The sequence below is a fragment of the Natrix helvetica genome (genome assembly GCF_964273705.1).
Source record: "Natrix helvetica genome assembly, chromosome: 4".
In the NCBI taxonomy this organism is placed as follows: Eukaryota; Metazoa; Chordata; class Lepidosauria; order Squamata; family Natricidae; genus Natrix; species Natrix helvetica.
In genome coordinates, this window is record NC_138550.1 from 105,412,902 (window position 1) to 105,431,754 (window position 18,853).

At 35.5% G+C, this 18,853-nt stretch overlaps 1 protein-coding gene across 2 annotated transcripts in view; it reads left to right on the top strand.

The window, feature by feature from the left end:
- Nucleotides 1-18,853, top strand: part of CARMIL1 (capping protein regulator and myosin 1 linker 1) — a 162,444-nt gene that overhangs the window by 125,248 nt on the left and 18,343 nt on the right. The window contains exons 30-34 of one of the 2 annotated variants that reach the window (XM_081950267.1): nucleotides 11,378-11,444; nucleotides 11,689-11,885; nucleotides 12,161-12,193; nucleotides 12,427-12,533; nucleotides 16,503-16,932. In XM_081950267.1, the coding sequence (XP_081806393.1) occupies nucleotides 11,378-11,444; nucleotides 11,689-11,885; nucleotides 12,161-12,193; nucleotides 12,427-12,533; nucleotides 16,503-16,932 (834 nt within the window). The remainder of the gene's footprint in view (nucleotides 1-11,377; nucleotides 11,445-11,688; nucleotides 11,886-12,160; nucleotides 12,194-12,426; nucleotides 12,534-16,502; nucleotides 16,933-18,853) is intronic. The other variant, XM_081950268.1, reaches the window with a different exon arrangement.

Here is an 18,853-nt window from a genome sequence, read left to right on the forward strand (position 1 = left end):
GTGCTGTATCAAAGCACATTAATAGAAAGTTATGTGGAAGGGAAATGTGTGGAAGAAAAAGGTGCACAAGCAGCAGGGATGACTGCAGCCTGGAGAGAATTGTCAGGAAAAGGCTATTGAAAAGTGTTGGGGACTTTCACAAGGAGTGGACTGAGGCTGGAGTCAGTGCATCAAGAGCCACCACACATAGACGGATCCTGGACATGGGCTTCAAATGTCGTATTCTTCTTGTCAAGCCACTCCTGAACAACAAACAACATCAGAAGCGTCTTACCTGGGCCAAAGAAAAACAGACCTGGTCTGTTGCTCAGTGATCCAAAGTCCTCTTTTCTGATGAGAGCAACTATTACATCTCATTTGGAAACCAAGGACCCAGAGTATGGAGGAAGAATGGAGCGGCACACACTGCAAGACGCTTGAAGTCCAGTGTGAAGTTTCCACAGTCTCTGTTGATTTGGGGAGCCATGTCATCTGCTGGTGTTGGTCCACTGTGCTTCATTAAGTCCAGGGTCAACACAGCCATCTACCAGGAGATTTTGGAGCACTTCATGCTTCCTTCCGCAGATGAGCTTTATGGGGATGCTGACTTCATTTTCCAGTAGGGCTTGGCACTTGCCCACACTGGCAAAAGCACCAAAACCTGGTTCAATGACCGTGGGATTACTGTGCTTGATTGGCCAGCAAACTCTCCTGACCTGAACCCCATAGAGAATCAATGGGGCATTGCCAAAAGAAAGATGAGAGACATGAGACTGAATAATGCAGAAGAGCTGAAGGTCGCTATTGAAGCAACCTGGTCTTCTATAACACCTCAGTAGTGCCACAGGCTGATAGCTTCCATGCCATGCCGCATTGAGGCAGTAATTGCTGCAAAAGGGGCCCAAACCAAGTACTGTGTTCATATGCATTCTTATACTTTTCAGAGGTCCGATATTGTTGTATGTACAATCCTTGTTTTATTGATTGCACGTAATATTCTAATTTTCTGACATTGTGGATTTGGGGTTTTCATGAGCTGTAAGCCATAATCATCACAATTATGACAAATCACAGCTTGAATTATCTTACTTTGCATGTAATGAGTCTATCATATATTAGTTTCACCTTTTAAGTTGCATTACCGAAATAAATGAACTTTTGCAGGATATTCTAATTTTTTGAGTTTCACCTGTATATTATTTGAATGAACAAATAACATTTTATTTGGCTATAAGTGAAAATAACCAAATTCAGTCTGAGAAAAAAACTATATTTCAATTACTAACCTCTATTGTCAGGGTTGAACATAGCAAAATTTTGCACCTTGGACACAGAATTCAGCAATTTTAAGTTATTTTAAGGTGCTTATTTATGTTTGAAGAAAAATTCTAAATACTATTGTCCGAACAGCCAGAAGGGCTATCTATCAAGGAGTAGTTGAGAGCACAATTCATTGTAAAAGTTTACTTCTCAGAAAGAAAGCAAACTCCACTATAACTGCCCAAATATTATATAAACAGGATTACTTTTTAAATTATTTCAATGGCAAAAACGATTTCACTGCTCATTCATTGTACGTTTCTAAGGCTAAACTGGAACTTCTTGATCTAATATCAAGCATGTGGGCCAAATTAATCCAATAATGTTAGACTAGCATGAAAAAGAAAAACGTTCATAATATCAGGTTACCACCAAAGAGGATTATCTTGCTTAACTTTCCCAGGAGTTTGTATAAGATGGGCAGATTCTGTAAGAAGAGATTATCTTAAATGTAGCAATAAGCCAAGTCATGTTGGGCTTTATAGGTTAATACCACATTTCTGAACAGCAGTGATCCCTTATTTGTTTTTGTGTGAGGTTTTGTTTTGGTTAAAATAGAAATCACACATCAAATCCTAATGACACCACAATGCCAAAAGAAAGCAAAGTATAAAACAGGTAAAAATTAAAATATAAAAAGAGCTAAAAAGAAAAACAATTCCTACAATATTTTTAGAATCAAGGAGATTTACAACAGAAGTTGACTTATTTAATTATATACTGCCTTTATTTTTTAATAAATAACTGAAGGTGGCGTAGCTAATACTTCTTTCTCCTCCTATTTTCCTCACAACAATCTTGTTAGATGAGTTGGGTAGAGAAAGTGGCTGGCCCAAAGTCACTCAGCTGGATTTCATACCTAAGGCAGGACTAGAATTCTCAGGGTCCTGATTTCTAACCTGTTACCCTAACTCAGTGGTCGGCAAGCCGCGGCTCGCGAGCCACATGCAGCTCTTTACACACTTTAATGTGGCTCTTCTGTGTGCCGGGCGCCCGCTCCCCTCCCTCCTCTCGGGCACTTCAAAACAAGCGCCTCTTTCCCTTTTTTCTTTTCGACCCACAATGATTAGGGAGGATCCTGAAGTCGGGCGGGGACAAGAAGCGAGGAGGCAGAAAAAGAAACGGAGGCTAAGGAGCTTCCCCCCCCGCCTCCTCCCAGCAAAAATCTAACCGGGGAGCCGGGCGGGCAGTAGCAAATTAGCCGATCAAGCTGTCAGGTTTGAAGACCCTGGGTTTTTTTTCTAAAGGGTTAGGGGTGCAAGGGTCTTGCAACTTGACAGCTTTAAGACTTGCATGCTTCAATGCCAGAGTTCCTGAGCCAACATGACTGGAGGAGGGATTCTGGGAGTTGAAGTCCACAAGTCTTCAAGCTGTCAGGTTTGAAGACCCCTGGGTTTTTTTTTCTAAAGGGTTAGGGGTGCAAGGGTCTTGCAACTTGACAGCTTTAAGACTTGCATGCTTCAATGCCAGAGTTTCTGAGCCAACATGACTGGAGGAGGAATTCTGGGAGTTGAAGTCCACAAGTCTTCAAGCTGTCAGGTTTGAAGACCCCTTGGGGTTTTTTTCCTAAAGGGTTAAGGATGCAAGGATCTTGTAACTTGACAGCTTTAAGACTTGCGTGCTTCAAATGCCAGAGTTTATTGAAACTAAAAACAGTGTACCATCCTATGTATTTTCGGTTTTAAAAATGTGGCTCTCAAAATAAATTTCAATCGTGGTTTTGGTGAGATTTGGCTCAGTTGAAAAAAAAGGTTGCCCACCACTGCCCTAACCTATGTATGTTTCAAGAATCTTCATATTCTTTATAAATAATAATTCTCATTACTGTATAGTACATTTTTGTCATTAAAATTTGAGTTCAGGGACTGATATAAGAATATTTCTTATAAATTACATGTTTGCTGCTATCTAAGGTTGCTTTATTTTAGATTTCTATTGACTCATTTTGAATGCTTACAATAATAAATATTGTTATATTTTTAGAATGAAATGAAATTTGCAAACATTGCTATCCCATTAATGGGGTCATTTAGAAAGTTTCAGAGGAACAGATTTGGAGTCATTTGGTTTAAAATGATATTTAAAGGTTTGAAAGTTCTAGAAAGGATTCCTTGTCCCTCTTACATTTTTTTCTGACAAATGTTATATAAATGATTAAGACCCTGTTTTAAAAATTACATTTAAAAAAAAAACTAAATGAAGCAAATTTATGTATGAAATTTTTTCTCATTGGAGACATGACAAAAAGAGTAATTGATGTGTTCCTGCTTCTACCTTGCATTTTCCCCATAATGTATATGAACATAATATAATTCTAGACTAATTCCCAGGGAGGTTGAAAAATAATTTAGAGTTTCTTTATTTTCTGCTCAAGATCATTAAAAGTATGTGAAACTTTTATATTGCCCTTTAGGAAAAGGCAGACTTGACCAGAATTTACCAGACAAGCACTCAAAATCCTTTTACATTCCTGAATGTGTCTGAATGGTAGATAAAACAAAGGTGAATAAAAACTGCTGGAGTTGTGTGATTTGAGAGCCTTATAAAACCCTTGACAATTACCACATGCATTCATGCCATTAAAAATTAAGATTTTCAAAAATTTTGCGAAGAGCTGTGAAATTCTACATGAAAAATCTTTATATTCCCCTGCAAGTACTATGAACTCCTATAGGAAAGAACTTCATTTAACCTTTCCACTTCTGTTCACCTGTGCAGTTCAATTGATTCACTCTTCAAAGAATTAATCTGGATGGAGATTTTTTTTGTTTCATGTCTAGATAGAGCAGGGGTCTCCAACCTAGGCAACTTTAAGCCTGGAGGACTTCAATTCCCAAAATTCCCCATCCAGCTGGCTGGGGAGTTGAAGTCCTCCAGGCTTAAAGTTGCCAAGGTTGGAGACCCCTGATATAGAGTACATCTGATGTAGCGCTATTGCTGTGTTTGTTTTTTCTTAACGCAAAAAGTTTATCTCTAATTTTTGCATAGTTCTGCTTTTTTATTTTTTATTTGCCAAGTTTCGGCACGGCTTGCCCCCTCCTTCTCTCCTCTAAAGCTGACTCTGCTTTTTCTGCTGTCCATTCATATTCTTTTATCTTTCTCTTTTGGCTGCATGGAGACTCTCTGCTGTACAAGTGTAAGTATTTTTTTTAAGTTCTGCTGTTTGTAGCTTACTTTCCTTTCTTGCTCCATTTGTTTTTCAGCTGTCTTACAAAAACCCTTGGGAACATACACTGTGCCATTACAGGGAGAATTAAGCAGCTACTTGGAACCAAGTTCAATTTTACAGGAAGTTTTAGCTAGCTTGATGTGTAGTGAATTTAAAACATACTTCACAAGGCAGAAATCTACAACCAAGTAAAATATTCACATAAAATGGTTTAACACAGATTAAATTTTATTAATATTCATATCCGTTTAATGAAATGAAAGTTTTTAAGAATCAAAATATTATTTCCTTTCACTGTATGGTCATGTACTTCCAATTACATAGATTTTTTTGTGCTTGGCATGCTATATTTGCTCTTTAGAAGAGAGGAAAGAAAAACTGATTGCATCTGACTAGAATGAAAATCCATTCAGCAAGTTTGAAAAGCTCCTGGGCGCTAGAGGCAGCAGAAACAGAGAGTGTACTGTATTTAATTGTTTTGCAGTAACTTCAGCTCTAATTATGCTAAGCAGTGGAATATAAGATGTTCCCTAAAAACAAAACTTACACTCTGTATTTTAAAATATAAATTACAGTTTGTTTATAAGAGTCCATAACAGAGAAATACTTATTTTGATCAATATAATTTTATTTAGAAATAGAACATTACTTGGAAAAGGATGAGTCTATTCTTTTTTCACTGAAATAGCCATGAAAGCTGAAAACTTGTTTTCAGTATTTGTCAGTTTTGCATTTGTTCCTCATATATTGTTTTACTTTTTCTCCTTATAAAACTTTTAATGTTAATTCACTTTAACATATTTTAGTTTGATGTAGTAATTATAAAGTGTAAAGCCATAACTGTTTGCCTAATTTTTTTTATTTAAAAATTCATAGAAACTGGCATTGTTCTTCAGAATATTATTTTATAAAATATGTGTGCATGTATTATATGACACACATTTTAGTGGAATCTGATTTATTTTACAGCATAATTTTGTTCCAATAGTATTTCAGAAAATGTTAAGATTGGTTTATTTAAAAATGTGTGCTAATAAAACCTTGCAGCATTCTGGCTTCAGATTTTTCGATCCATAATACTGGTGTTTCTTTTTTGCAATTTACAAAGACCCGTATTTGTATATTTCTTGAACTCTTATTTGTTCTTCCCAGTGTCTATATCTCCTGTGCGTTGTCTTTAAACATTTCGGCTAGAAACAAAGTGATCATGAAGAATATTTGTTTATGATTGTGATTTAGCATTTTAATATATGTGCTGCGGTTATTAATTATGATGATCCTATTTAAGTATTTTATAAATGTTTTGAATATCTTTTTATTTTGATTGTGGATCTGATCTTTCTATTTTTAAGACTCTCATCATGATCTTTAACTGGACAAAACAGTGCCTTATAAGACAACAATTTTTGAACTAAGGTACTTCAACTGAGCTAACTTACAGCATGTATCCAAAATCCTCAATCATGGCTCCCGAAGAAGAAATGAAATTTGGGAAATTTGTGGTCACTTCAGTTCTTCTGGTGCTTCTGGGCTGCTGCAGCAGGCACATGATCTTCATTTTCAACATTCTGTGACAGTTTCCCAGCCAATCTTGCAACCCAACTTCCCACCTATCAGCAGCTACTTGCCTGTCTGCTGGGAAGGGAAAGGAAGATTTCTGATGCTCCTCAATAATGAAGCTGGGAGAAAGTTGGAAGTCACTCATGGTCCCACTGCTTTTTTGTTTGCTTGTTCATTGCATTTCTTTATTTAAGTAAAGAAATATCTCTGAAGTGATGACCCAATGGGGCACATGTTTAATTTAATTTTAATTTTATTAAATTTATAGACCGCCCCCTCTCCCCAAAGGGACTCGGGGCGGTGTTGGCTAGGTCTACATAAATCTGATTCCTGTATGGAAATTATGGCAAGCATACATATTAATTTAGAGAAAGGGAGAACATCCAAGGACAGGCAGGTACTGGCCGGTCAAACAGTCTTCATGGTAATAGCAAAGAACAAAATCTGTAGTGAAAGATGTAGCAGTGCCAAGTGACAGCAGCATTAACAAGAAAGGTCATAACAAGTAGGAGTATCGGGGCCTGAAGGAGGTGGTGGAAAAGAAGTAAAGGCCAAAGTGGTCTCAATGGTCTCGGAGCTGTAACTCCTAAGCTGGGACAGTGGTTCCAATAGACCCCAGGAAACAGGAAGTGTCTGGAAGTGTGCAGTGAGGGAGGGAGGAAAAGAAAGAGAGAAATTTTGCAAATCTATTGTTTGGCACTCTTTTGAGGCATACATATATTATTATATTATTGTTTTAAACTACAGGTGGTCCTCAACTTGTTCATTTTGAGACCATTCAAAGTTACAACACTGGAAAAGTAACATATGACCGTTTTTCACAGTTATGACCTTTGCAGCATTCCCATGCTCACGTGATGAAAATTCATATGGTTGGCAGCTGGTTCATATTTATGACATTGCTGTGTCCCAAGATTCAGTGATCACCTTTTGTGACCTCCTGACAAACAAAGTCAATGGGGAAGCCAGATTCACTTAACAACTACATTACCCACTTTATCAACTGCGATGATTCACTTAACAAAAAAGGTCGTAAAATGGGGCAAACTCACTTAACAAATGCCTCACTTAACAACATGAATTGTGGGTTCTATTATGGTGATAAGTCAAGGACTACCTGTATAAGAAAAAAGTCAAAGTTATAAATTATGGAATTAACTTTTGTATGATCTTTTGCATACATATGCAAGGTAATCTACATCAGAATTACAGTGTATAAAACTAACCTGGAAGTTAATGCTCTTTATACACTTGCAATAAAATATTTATTGAATTGTATAAAACAAATTGGGAGCAATTGAAAGATCTGATAAAATTATTAACCTCACAGCAGAAACAGTTCAAGATTATAAAAATATCTTGGCTAGTTAAGATAGTCAAAGTAAAACTTACAATGATTTTGGCACAATAAATCATGTTTAAATATACTCTGAACTGTATATGAATGTCAAATATCACCAAAAAGAAGTTATTCAGTTTTCTTGAATAAGCTTATATGATGTTTATGAGATTATAGATGATCAAGCTGTCTACTTAGTTTGGTATCTTGATGGCTATCTTGTTGAATATTAGAAGAAATACTGGATTCTTTGTGCAGTACTATTGAAAGTCTACAATTGTGCTTTTCTAAGTGAGATTTTTTTCATGTTCCATCAATGAGGCTTTTAGAATTGTGATTTTGAAAGCTAGTAAACTTCCCCTGATTGTGCAAGTGGTTGTCTGATTCATTAAATCTTGATGCATAAATATCGACAATCATCCTGACATATAGATGCTAAGTCCAATTATTTAATCATATTGCACAACAGTTCAGACATTTGTAATAATTTTAAATGTTGTTTGGATTCTTTTAAATACCTGTTTCAAAGATCATTGTTTCACTTTTCGATGTATAAATATCAAACTTTTTATTTCAGATAAATTTCTCTGAATAAATCCAGATAAATTATAACAAATACATGGTTAAAAATCCATTGAGTTACAGGAAATGATAAATGCTGCAAAAATGCTTTTTCATATTTTAGGGATGTCCAAGGAATATGTTACTAGTGTTGGCAATTAGTCTCAATATAAATAATCTAACAACGTTTACTCATATGGCATAGGTTTGTTCTCCTATTCTGCTTTGGGTTGATATCCACCACTTCATTATCATGCTGTTAAAAAAATTAATATGCAATTAATCTGAGAGTGTATTATTTATATATTCCCAAACCCGTAAACGTATTACCATAGGAGGAATTATGAATTTATCAAGCAGTGTGGGAACATAACATTTTTTTTAATGTCATAAAGGCAGTGCGACTCCAGTTTTATAGTGCTGATATATGTTCCTTTTTCTTACGAACTAGATAAAGACAGTTACTTGTAGTGTTTGGAAGACAGTAAAACCCACTCCATAATCTTGACGTATCCATTTACATTTGCTTTCTGTTCTAAGATAACACTATAATAACATAACGGAAGAGATTATCAATATTATTTCTTGTGATCCAGACTTAATGATGTGTTTACAAATTTAGCTATATGATTCTCAACATATTGGGGTTTTTTTGTTTCCTTTTCCTGATTGCTTTTCCTCTTCCGGCCTCTGATTTCTATGTTAAATCAGTAAATGAATATTAAAAATGCATTTCCCATATACAGATGTTTTAGATGACAACTTAGGTAATCAGATTGATTTACCTTGATCAGGGGTCGCCAACCTCCGGGCCGCACGAGTGGCAAGTGAACATGTATGTGTGCACAGCTCCACTTCCATGAGCGGTGGGCGCTTGCACACAACTCCATTTATGTGAGCTTGTGCACATAAGCACTGCCACTCACACAGAACCACCCCCTCTTCTCTCCCGCCTCCAGTCAGGCCACGATGCTGGAAAGGTTGAGGACTGATGACTTAGATGATAATGTAGGTAATCAGATTGTGCTAGTGTGAAAACTCACAATATCTAAAAAAAATTTGTAGCCCATTAGAAAGCATGACCAAGTAATACATTTTGTAGAAATATAGGTAAGGAAACTCACAATGATCAAAGAAATAAATTACATATGCATGCTTTACTATTTCTATCAATGTTTGCCATTTATTGTAACTTTATTTTGCTACATATATTCATTTTCTACACCAAAGTGTATATCATTAATTGGGAACTATAGAGGGCAAGGCTCACAAGTGAGTCTTAGGGATAGCATGAGGAGAATGCAAATGGAAAAGAATTTAGTGAAAAGAGAACATGTTCCCAGAAGTACATTTTCTTAAATCTGCCTACTATCTACCGACTACTATTTTCCCTTTTATTACCAACACTTTCTTGAGTGGCATGGTGGCCTAGAGGTGAAGGTTCTCACTTCCCATTCAGAAGGTTGAGAATTCAGTCCTAGGCAGTGACATATGTTTTTCTATCAGAATGCAAAGAGAAAATATCTGCTGTGAACTCCGCATAGGCATCAGGAAGGGCATCTGACCAATAAATGCCCCAACCCCACCCCAAAGCAAGGGATTACATAGTTGTAAAAAAAAAATACCAATCCTTTCTCTTCATATTGCTACATTTAGTGATTTCTGCTTACTTACCAAAAACGGACTCTACACTCACAAATTGATCACCCTTGGTGCATTTGATACAGCAGGATAAGGAAAACATTCAAAGTCTTGAACTAGAATTAATTAATGTCTACTTTAATTTTTATTTTGCTCAAAGTAAAAATTACAGTTATCTCTCCAAAGATTATGGCTAGCTTTCTTTCTTAAAACTGGCTGTTCTTTGCTAAGATACCTCTGTATTTCTCCAGTTTAGTGAATCGTATCCCTGTTTTAATAAATAATAATAAATTTAATAAATTTTATAATACTATATGGTGCATGCGCACTGGGGGGTCGCGCATTGCATTATGGGTGTGGCACGCCTGCACATGCCCCCCTGCGCTTCCCCCACTTATGGCATGCGAGCCAAAAAAGGTTTGCCATCGCTGCTATATGCGATGTTTCTCCATCCTCTCTTTAGATTATCAGCTTGGTTAGGAGAAGTGTGTAGCATTGTACTGTTATGATTCAGATAATTTTTTAATTCCATGTATTGAAGGGAAGAAATGAGGCCCCCAAACACCTGGCACTTTACATTTGCCAGAAAAATTAGTTGCTTCTGTGACCAAAAAAGTTCAGAATTCTTCCTAAAAGACCAATTGTGGGCAACGATTAAAACAATTACCAAGGTCTTAGTAATAACTGGTCTGCTGAAATTGGTTTCTACATTATTTTTATTCCTTATTCTTCCAAGTCTATCTCACCATGTACTTGGTGTACTAAGTTTTGTATCTGGGTTTTCGTTGGCCTGGGAAAAGGAAGGAAGGCCAGGCGTGCCTCACTGAGAGAAATAAAAATGAATGTAAATATTTGTTTGAATAAATAAATAAATACCCTCAAACTATGTATAGTATTTTTAATATATTGCTCTTAAAATTTGCAAGAAAACAGCATGATAGCAGTCCTGGGTATTTTATTTGTATTAAATGTAGTTCGCTAAAATTATATCTCAAATATACACTGCTTTCAAGTGATTTCTTTCATCTTTACCATAGTAGCCTGAACTAATCAGTTAAAGAATGCCTCACAAATAATACTTTGAGGGAAAACTATGAGGTCTTTATGTCTCCCCCTTTTCAAAATTAGAAAACATTTAAAGACCTTGAGAAGAACAATTGTAAGGAGAGCTTTTGGGTAATCTCAGCTTTTCTCCTTGTCTGGAAAGGGCTGCTCTACTTACTGGCTATTAATTATGCTATGGTTGTCAGCTCATTTTTTAGCTTTTAGTGGAGCCATCCTTAATTTGCTGTTTCTTTTCAGAAGTCCCAGGTTTTTATATTTTTTCAAAATAATACAGTGCAAGTTAATGATGGAGATTATATCGCATTTTAACATCTCAGAAATGTGACTTTGGTTATTGAATATATTTGAGGTATGATATCAACAAACAAAAAGCATCACTGAATGGTAATCTGAATGTTCAGACTAGCATTTCTGCTTTTTTAAAAATAAGGATGCGGTAAGATTTTGTTCATTCTTTAAAAAGACCCATAGAAATGTAGGCCTTATGTAAAGCTCATTTTTCAGCCACATTAATAAACAAAATAGAATGTTGCATTTTCACTTTGCAGTTTAACATCAAGCTTGGAGTATTTCCAATACTACAATCAATATAAATATTGATTACTGACATTTGATTTGTGATCCAAATGCTATTTTGCTTCATGTTTCATAGTTGGTTTGATCATTGCAGTACTATAGTTAATTTAACTATTACTACTTATTTCCCAAAAGGCAATTACATTATTTTTCCATTTTATCTATAGATGACTCCCAAATCTAAAAGGAAGAGTATCCATAGTCGAATGTTAAGGCCTGTATCCAGAGCTTTTGGTAAGCTTTTTTTTTGGGGGGGGGGGAGTGATGCTTTTTCTCAATTATTTATAAAACTGTCACTATGAGACAAACTGGGAAAATGAAAAACATCCCACAACAAGCCCATACTGTTATTAAGAAGACTACTTAGGCACTCCAGAGCAGTCTTTCATGAGTTGAGTTTGACTTGAGTCTTTACAAAAAAAAAGCTATGACTGGAAAGAGAAATATAACCCTAATATGTTTTAAACTTTTTCTTTAGAGATGGAGTTTGACCTTGATAAAGCATTAGAAGAAGTTCCTATTCATATAGAGGACCCACCATTCCATTCTGGGAGGTTTGACAAACGGACTTCTGGGCTCATTTCAGAACTACCTTCAGAGGAAGGAAAAAAGCTAGAGCATTTTACTAAACTTAGGCCTAAAAGGAATAAAAAACAACAGCCTACCCAATCTGCCGTGAGTTAATCTGTTACTGAAGAAATTGTACTTCATATGTATGTGAACACTGTTCATGTCTCAAACAAGTTGATAATCCGCATAAAGAGGATTGCTCAGAGCCTTCATACAGAAATTGTGTGTCTGTAAACAATAGGCAGTTTTGTTTTTAACCACCATATCAACAGTAGCATAACTTAAAAATTCTAGTTTAACTACAGTGAAGGAAGTTGGCTTGTATTCTTTTCTTTTTTCTTTTAAAATTCATGGAAATTTATTGGTTTATTTCTTTATAGATCAGCTTGGAAGATGTCTTCATGAAAATGCTGGTATATATTGTATATTGGCACTTTTAGCCCTTAATTAAATAATAATAATAATAATAATAATGTTGTCATTCACATAAAGTTGTGATTATTTTTTTATTTTATAACTGCATAATGAAAGTGGAAGGTGTAGAAAATCAAAGATTGGTTGTATTATAGTTTATATATTTGGGAATTGAAAATTTGATTGGCGCACAAATTCCTGCACACAGCCTTAAGGTTCTGTATTTTATCAGGTGAGTCCTGCAACCCTTCAAGAGGGAGAACAAAATGGAATGATGGGAAGAGTAGATGAAGGTGTTGATGAATTTTTCAGCAAGAAAGTGACAAAAATGGATTCAAAGTAAGTTATCTATATATTCCTAATTTAAATGCACCTAGAAGTTGATGTATAGCAGTGATGGCAAACCTATGGTAATATCAGTTAAGATCAATTTTTAAAACCAATTTCTCTATCCGTAATTTTGGAATTTTTCAGTACTTCATTCTGTAAACCATTTTTCTTCAATAATATTTAATTTTGGCTATCGTAGTCTACATAAAGTCATCATGATATGATAAGTATCATCTGTTTGATTCAATAACATAATGTAATAAAGTTAAATAGATTGAAGGATAAGGAGAGAAATATTGAGAAACTGCCAGCTAAGAAATAAACATGCCAAACAGCACTGAACTAATGCAAATATTAGTGTGTGAGGAGAAAGAATGTTATTTGTTCAGCTGCATTCAGTGTATTCTTTTTGCCGCTGTGTGTTGTGTTGTGACATGGCATTACATTCTTTTTTGTATGAAACTGAATATGATTTTGCTTGGTTGTATGATTTTCCTAGTTAAGTATGAATTGTACATACATTTTACTCTCCTGAGTATATAATTTGCATTTTTATTTATAATCCGTATGTGTAAGGAATGAGTTCATGCAAGATACAGAAGCAAGAAGTAACCTAAAGAATATAATGACTGAACTAAATTGTAGTTATTTCAGAGGCCATTTTATGTGTTTGACATGCACTTATAAAAAAAACCCCACTGGTGCTGGAAAAATAGGATGTTTTAGTAATTAAGCAAGTCTGAATAGCCATTAAATTACAAACAGATGGCAAAAATCAAGAAAAGTAAGTGCAGAAGCAATGTGCTATATGCCAAATTGCTAGTGATACAAAAAACCTGCAAAATTATAAATAGTAAATTGTTAATGTCACTTGATCTAATCAAATTTTTTTCTGACTTTTTATTTTAAAAAAAATGTTTAGGGCAAAACATGCTAAAAAGTCAATTACAAAATTAGATTTTAGGCAATACTTTACTTTACTTTATTTAGATTTATAAACCGCTCCCTCTCCCCGAAGGGACTCGGGGCGGTGTACAGTCAGAGTTAAAAACCATATACATACATATACATAGAGGAGGCGATATACAGACTGTACAGTAATGATAAAATTAGAAACAACATTAAAATCTACCCCAAAATTAAAAATAACTGCCAGGAGGATAAGGAATAGGACTATAAATGGGCCAGGCCAGCTAATTGGAACAGGTGGGTCATTGGATGAATAGTCATTGGATAAATGACTTCATTGCATCCTAAATTTCTTTTTAAATACTTTAACATTTAAATAAAAAACACCCATTTATACCAAGAAATAATGACAAAGAAATATTCTCATCTCTCATTCACCGCACCACAAAGAAGACTCAGCAACTTTTTAACGAGTGTGTCTTTTGCTCCAGAAGCAGACTAAAGTCATATTTAGCTCTCCCAGTGTGATGCTTTTTTTCTTCTCCAAACACAAAATTTACCATGTGGATAATTGAAAGCAGGGGTGCCATATTGTCACAGCGACATCACATGACATATCAGGACTTTTTTCCCCTTTGCTAAACCGGTCGTGTGTATGGCCAGCTGGGAGTTTGACAGCCCTGATTTAAAGCATCTCAATGACAATATTGTGATGATGTGGCCAAGGTTAGGAATTTGCTGGGTGGGGGTCATTGCTACTTTGCTGCTACTTTTAGGGTATGGCTGGTTGATTGATAGCTGGGAGGGTGGAGATGTTGGGGAAATTATAAAATAAGGAAAGTACATAAGACATAAGAACAGATACACAAACATTAATGTGGAAAGGTGGGAAGAATAGGCTCTCTGCCTGACCAAATTGGCTTCATGGCAAATGACAGTAGATCAAGACCACCTAAAATACAGTAGGAAAATTATTTTATTGCCTGATGTAACGGTAGTTTTAACAATTGTTTTATTTAGTTAGATTATTTCAAACCCATGCCCTAAAGAATCACATTGGCTTGTGGCTGCAAACACCCATCAGAACTCATTCAAATTAATCAGAATTTATGCAAGGAAAGATCTGCTTGTTAGGCCCAAAAGTATAGACCAGCCATTAGTAAATTAGTCATTTTTGGCAGCATTGTTGCTTGCTTGCTTTCTGCCTGTACATCAATACAAAATCAGGCAGACAAAGAGAGATCAGAGTCACCCCAAATGAAATCCAAATCATGGAAAAGTTGCTTGAGCCAAGAGCAAAATGTGCATTACAACCTGAAGAAAGGAAAACTTCCCTAGAACTAAGGGAAGGCAAAGCCAGCAAAGACTGCATCTCTGACAGAACCAAAAATATCCCACAATTGTCAGATTGGTGGAGACAAGTGTTTGAGTTGAAATGTTTTGCGCAGCCTTCCTGAACAATCGCAACATTTCTTCATACGGGTTCTTTGCTAGTGGGGGCAGGAAAGAGAAAAGGCCATGGCAAGGATATTACTTTTGTGAAGTTTTCTGAGAGTTTTCTTGATTTACAGAAGTTGGAGTATTCAGAGCTGATCTCAATCAGGAGTTTCCCAAAACATGCCAGCAAGAATAGGAAAGCCTGCTTATTTTCCCTAGTTGCAAACTACTTGGCTATGGAATTCTCAACACCTCACCCTTGTCCCCTTTTGCCACACACATGAGGCTGCTTCATTTCCAGCAAATTATGTATTATTCTTTTTTTAAAAAAACAGTTTTTTACCAGTCCTGAAGCCACAAAGAAGACTGTTCTTTCCTTCTGCCAGGCCATAATATTGGTATTACTTAGGGCTCACAATTCATTTTCCTTTTGGGTTTTTCTTTTAAAAATAGAAAGGAGAAGCTGGGGGGACTTTGAGCTGCAATCTCTCAATCTTCCACCTTGTACAGAAGATTTAAAGATCAACAAATAAATATAAAAAATAAGGCTTGAAATTTTAAAAAATCATTACTCTAAAAGATAAAAGCAAGAGAACAACTGATGGATCTTTTTTTCACGGTTAGATGGCCCTAGGTGGGGAGGATCAAGGTATCTGCAAATCCATAATGTGAAACTTTACTGAGTGCACTAAAATGTGGGCACCATAATTTATGTCAACTTTATTTTACTAGCAATTGAAGGGCAGGAGAGAAGGACATTAAGAGCTGTCTGAACAAGTCTTTATGGTGGCTGTTTGATATGCTACAGCAGCATATCAATTATTAGTATATTTGTCTTCATGGGTAACTCTTTAAGCTAAATCATTTCAAAGAGAAAGAGTAAGGTAAAGTTCAAAATCTGCTCTAGGACTAAAGGTGCTAAGTATCTTCATGACTAAACCATATGTCTAGGTCATTTCTTTTATCTGCTAAAAGGATCCCCCCCCCCTTTTCTTAGCCAATAAATCTTCCAAGTCAGCTTAAAAGATCAATAGTGTAACGGTCCTTGTCATCAGATATGGTATGCTAGAAAAAGGGAGGGAGAATGGGTAAAGTTGTATTTCTTACAATGATTTACTGGTAAAAACAGTTCATCTTGCTTGAAGACTCTTGAGTAAGAGCTGAATGAAAGCAAAAAGGAGATGGTTAGTTAAAATAGGGGATAGAATAGTCCTGCTTCTCTGCCCTCCCTTTGATCTGCATGGTCTTGAAATAATTTCTCATTTCATCATACTTGTCAAATCATACATTATCTTGGAATCATCAATATCCTGGAATCACAGTGAAAGAAAATGTTTCTAGGCAACAAAATGCAGTTCTTAGGATCACATAGTTAATCTTGAATGTGGCTAATTTAATCAACCTGCAGGAGAAACAGTTATGAAATTAATTTTTTGAATAATTAAGCTTAACCTTATTTGGGTTAACACAATAATGATATACTTCATTTAATTAAAGCAGAATAGCTTTCAGTCTCCACTTAGTATGCTAAATGAGGGGCATGGAAGGAGAATTTAAGGATTCACTGTTTACTGAGATTCATTGAGATAAAGTCTTTATTTCCTTACTTTTTTTGTTTTGCTTTGTTATTAGGAAGTCCTTCACAAAAGGCTCAGATAGCAGTGATTCTGGTGAAGTAGCTGATGAAAAGAAAAAAAGAGATTCTCGGAAAAGTGGCTTTCTTAATTTAATCAAGCCTAGATCCAAATCTGAGCGTCCTTCAACTGTGTTAATGCCTGAAGACTCTTCGTCTCCCAGAGGTATTGTCAAAGGCCCCACTGTGGATACTGCAAAGAAGGATTTGAAGTCAGCAGAACAAAATGGCACTGCTGAAAAAACTGAGGACTTAAAAACACCAGATTCAACAGAAGAGGTTCCTCTGGAGGATGCTTCAAAGCTTGAAAAGGGTGACGGCAAAGGCAGTCCTCAAGGAGGGCGTAGGTACGGGGTGCAAGTGATGGGCTGTGGCCTTCTTGCAGAAATGAAAGCCAAGCAGGAACGGAGAGCAGCGTCAGCACAGAAGGTTAGGGATATTTTCATTTTAATATGACTTTCTCTTGAGAAGATGATACCTGTTGTAACGTTACTTACAATAAAAAGGCCAACATTGAAGGTCATCTTGAGTCATTCTATATCAACGATTGAGTTTTTCGCCATCAAAATCTGTGGTATAGTCTGCTTTAAATTTAAATTCATGTAGAAACAAAACCATAAGAATTTACTACTTGACACATAACCTAATGCAGTATTACTATGCTTACAGATGATGATGCATAGACAAAAGATGGTAAGTGCTGAGCGTTGTCTATATGGCGGTTGCTCTGAATTGGATATGTGAATTGGCATTAAGTGTTGCAGATAAATGAATGTGAATTAACAATCCATCTGAGTAAATATATAGTGAAGATCTTGCTCCATCTAGTGTTTGATGAACTAAATACTAACCCCAGAAACAAATGGCATGCAAACGAGGCTATGTAGAATAGATTAATTAGCACATCAAAGGATTAGAATTAAGTACTGTCTATCAATAGAGAGTGAGCCTAATACATGATATAAGCCAAGATAATTGTATATATACATAAAATACACATATTCTACTTAGCAATATTTTATGTTAGCGTTGTTCTTTTCAGTCCATACAGCGTTCAGCATAAACCATTTATGTTTTATTGTCTTTATTTATTAGTAGTAGTATTGCATTTAGGATAGAATATTATGGGGGCTGTTTCAGGCTAGAGCAGAGCTTTTAAAGCAATATCTTAACCAAATAATTTTGAACTAGGGATCCTATGATATATTAGTATCATATAAACTTAGAACTGTTGTATCAGTACAGCAATTAGATACTGTGTAGTATACTGTTAGAAGAGCTGCTAAAGCCATATAAAATTGTTCATACAGGAAATGATGATCTAAAGCAGACAAAAGATTTCATAAACCTTCATAAAAACATTTTTATAATCAGCCTGCAACATACTTCAGTACAATCAAAACTCTTTAAAAGGGAGATTTTAAATATGATATTAGGATTACAATGTGATATTATCATGTAAAGAAGTACCTTACCAGGCTGGTAAAATTCATGGAGAACAACACCTGAACAAAAGATTTCTGTATTTTCCTACAAAGGGTACTTTCTCATAAAGAATATGCAGAAGTTTAGACATGCTGCTAGATTTGGATTAATATTTATGTTGCTTAGCCATATTTACCTCAAGGTAGCCTTAAATCAATCATTACTAATAGCTCAACAAAAAGCAATAAACTCATGGTAATACTTATGAAGCAAAACATTAAGTGATTATTATTAATCAAAACAATAAACTTTGCTAAAGACAGTTAAGAAATGCTTCTAAACAGTTCAGAAAAACAAACAGCTTTGGAGTCCTTAGTGCTCTTTAAACTTGTTTGTTTGTTTGTAAACATCTGTGATAAACAGAGATTAACACCAGATAAAAATCAGAGAGTAATCAAGGGACTCTCAAGGTGAAAGCGACACCCCCACCAAAATTCACTGGGCAAGTCACTATATATAAGCAGGGAGCAACTCCACACTCATTAGCATTGATGATGTTACCTACTTGAGTAATGAAATATCTGCAAGAAAACAACCCAGCTCAGAGCACCAAGAACTCCACAATTCAACCCTGAGCTATATTTATTCTCTTCCAATTGGAACAGACACATTTCTCCTATAATCAGAAAGATAGCTGAATTGGCATCAGAACCATATGTGTATGGAGAGGAATCTCCCATCATTATTTTATCAAAAGATGGAAACAAGAAATAGATGTAAGTGGAACATTGGTTTTATGAAGCATTTAAATGACCCTAATTTAAGACAATTGCTTCCAAGCTTTTAGACCATTTAATGTTACAAATAACAAAATAAAACCAGAAATAAACTACCAATTAATTTAGCTTTTTAATATTAACATGAT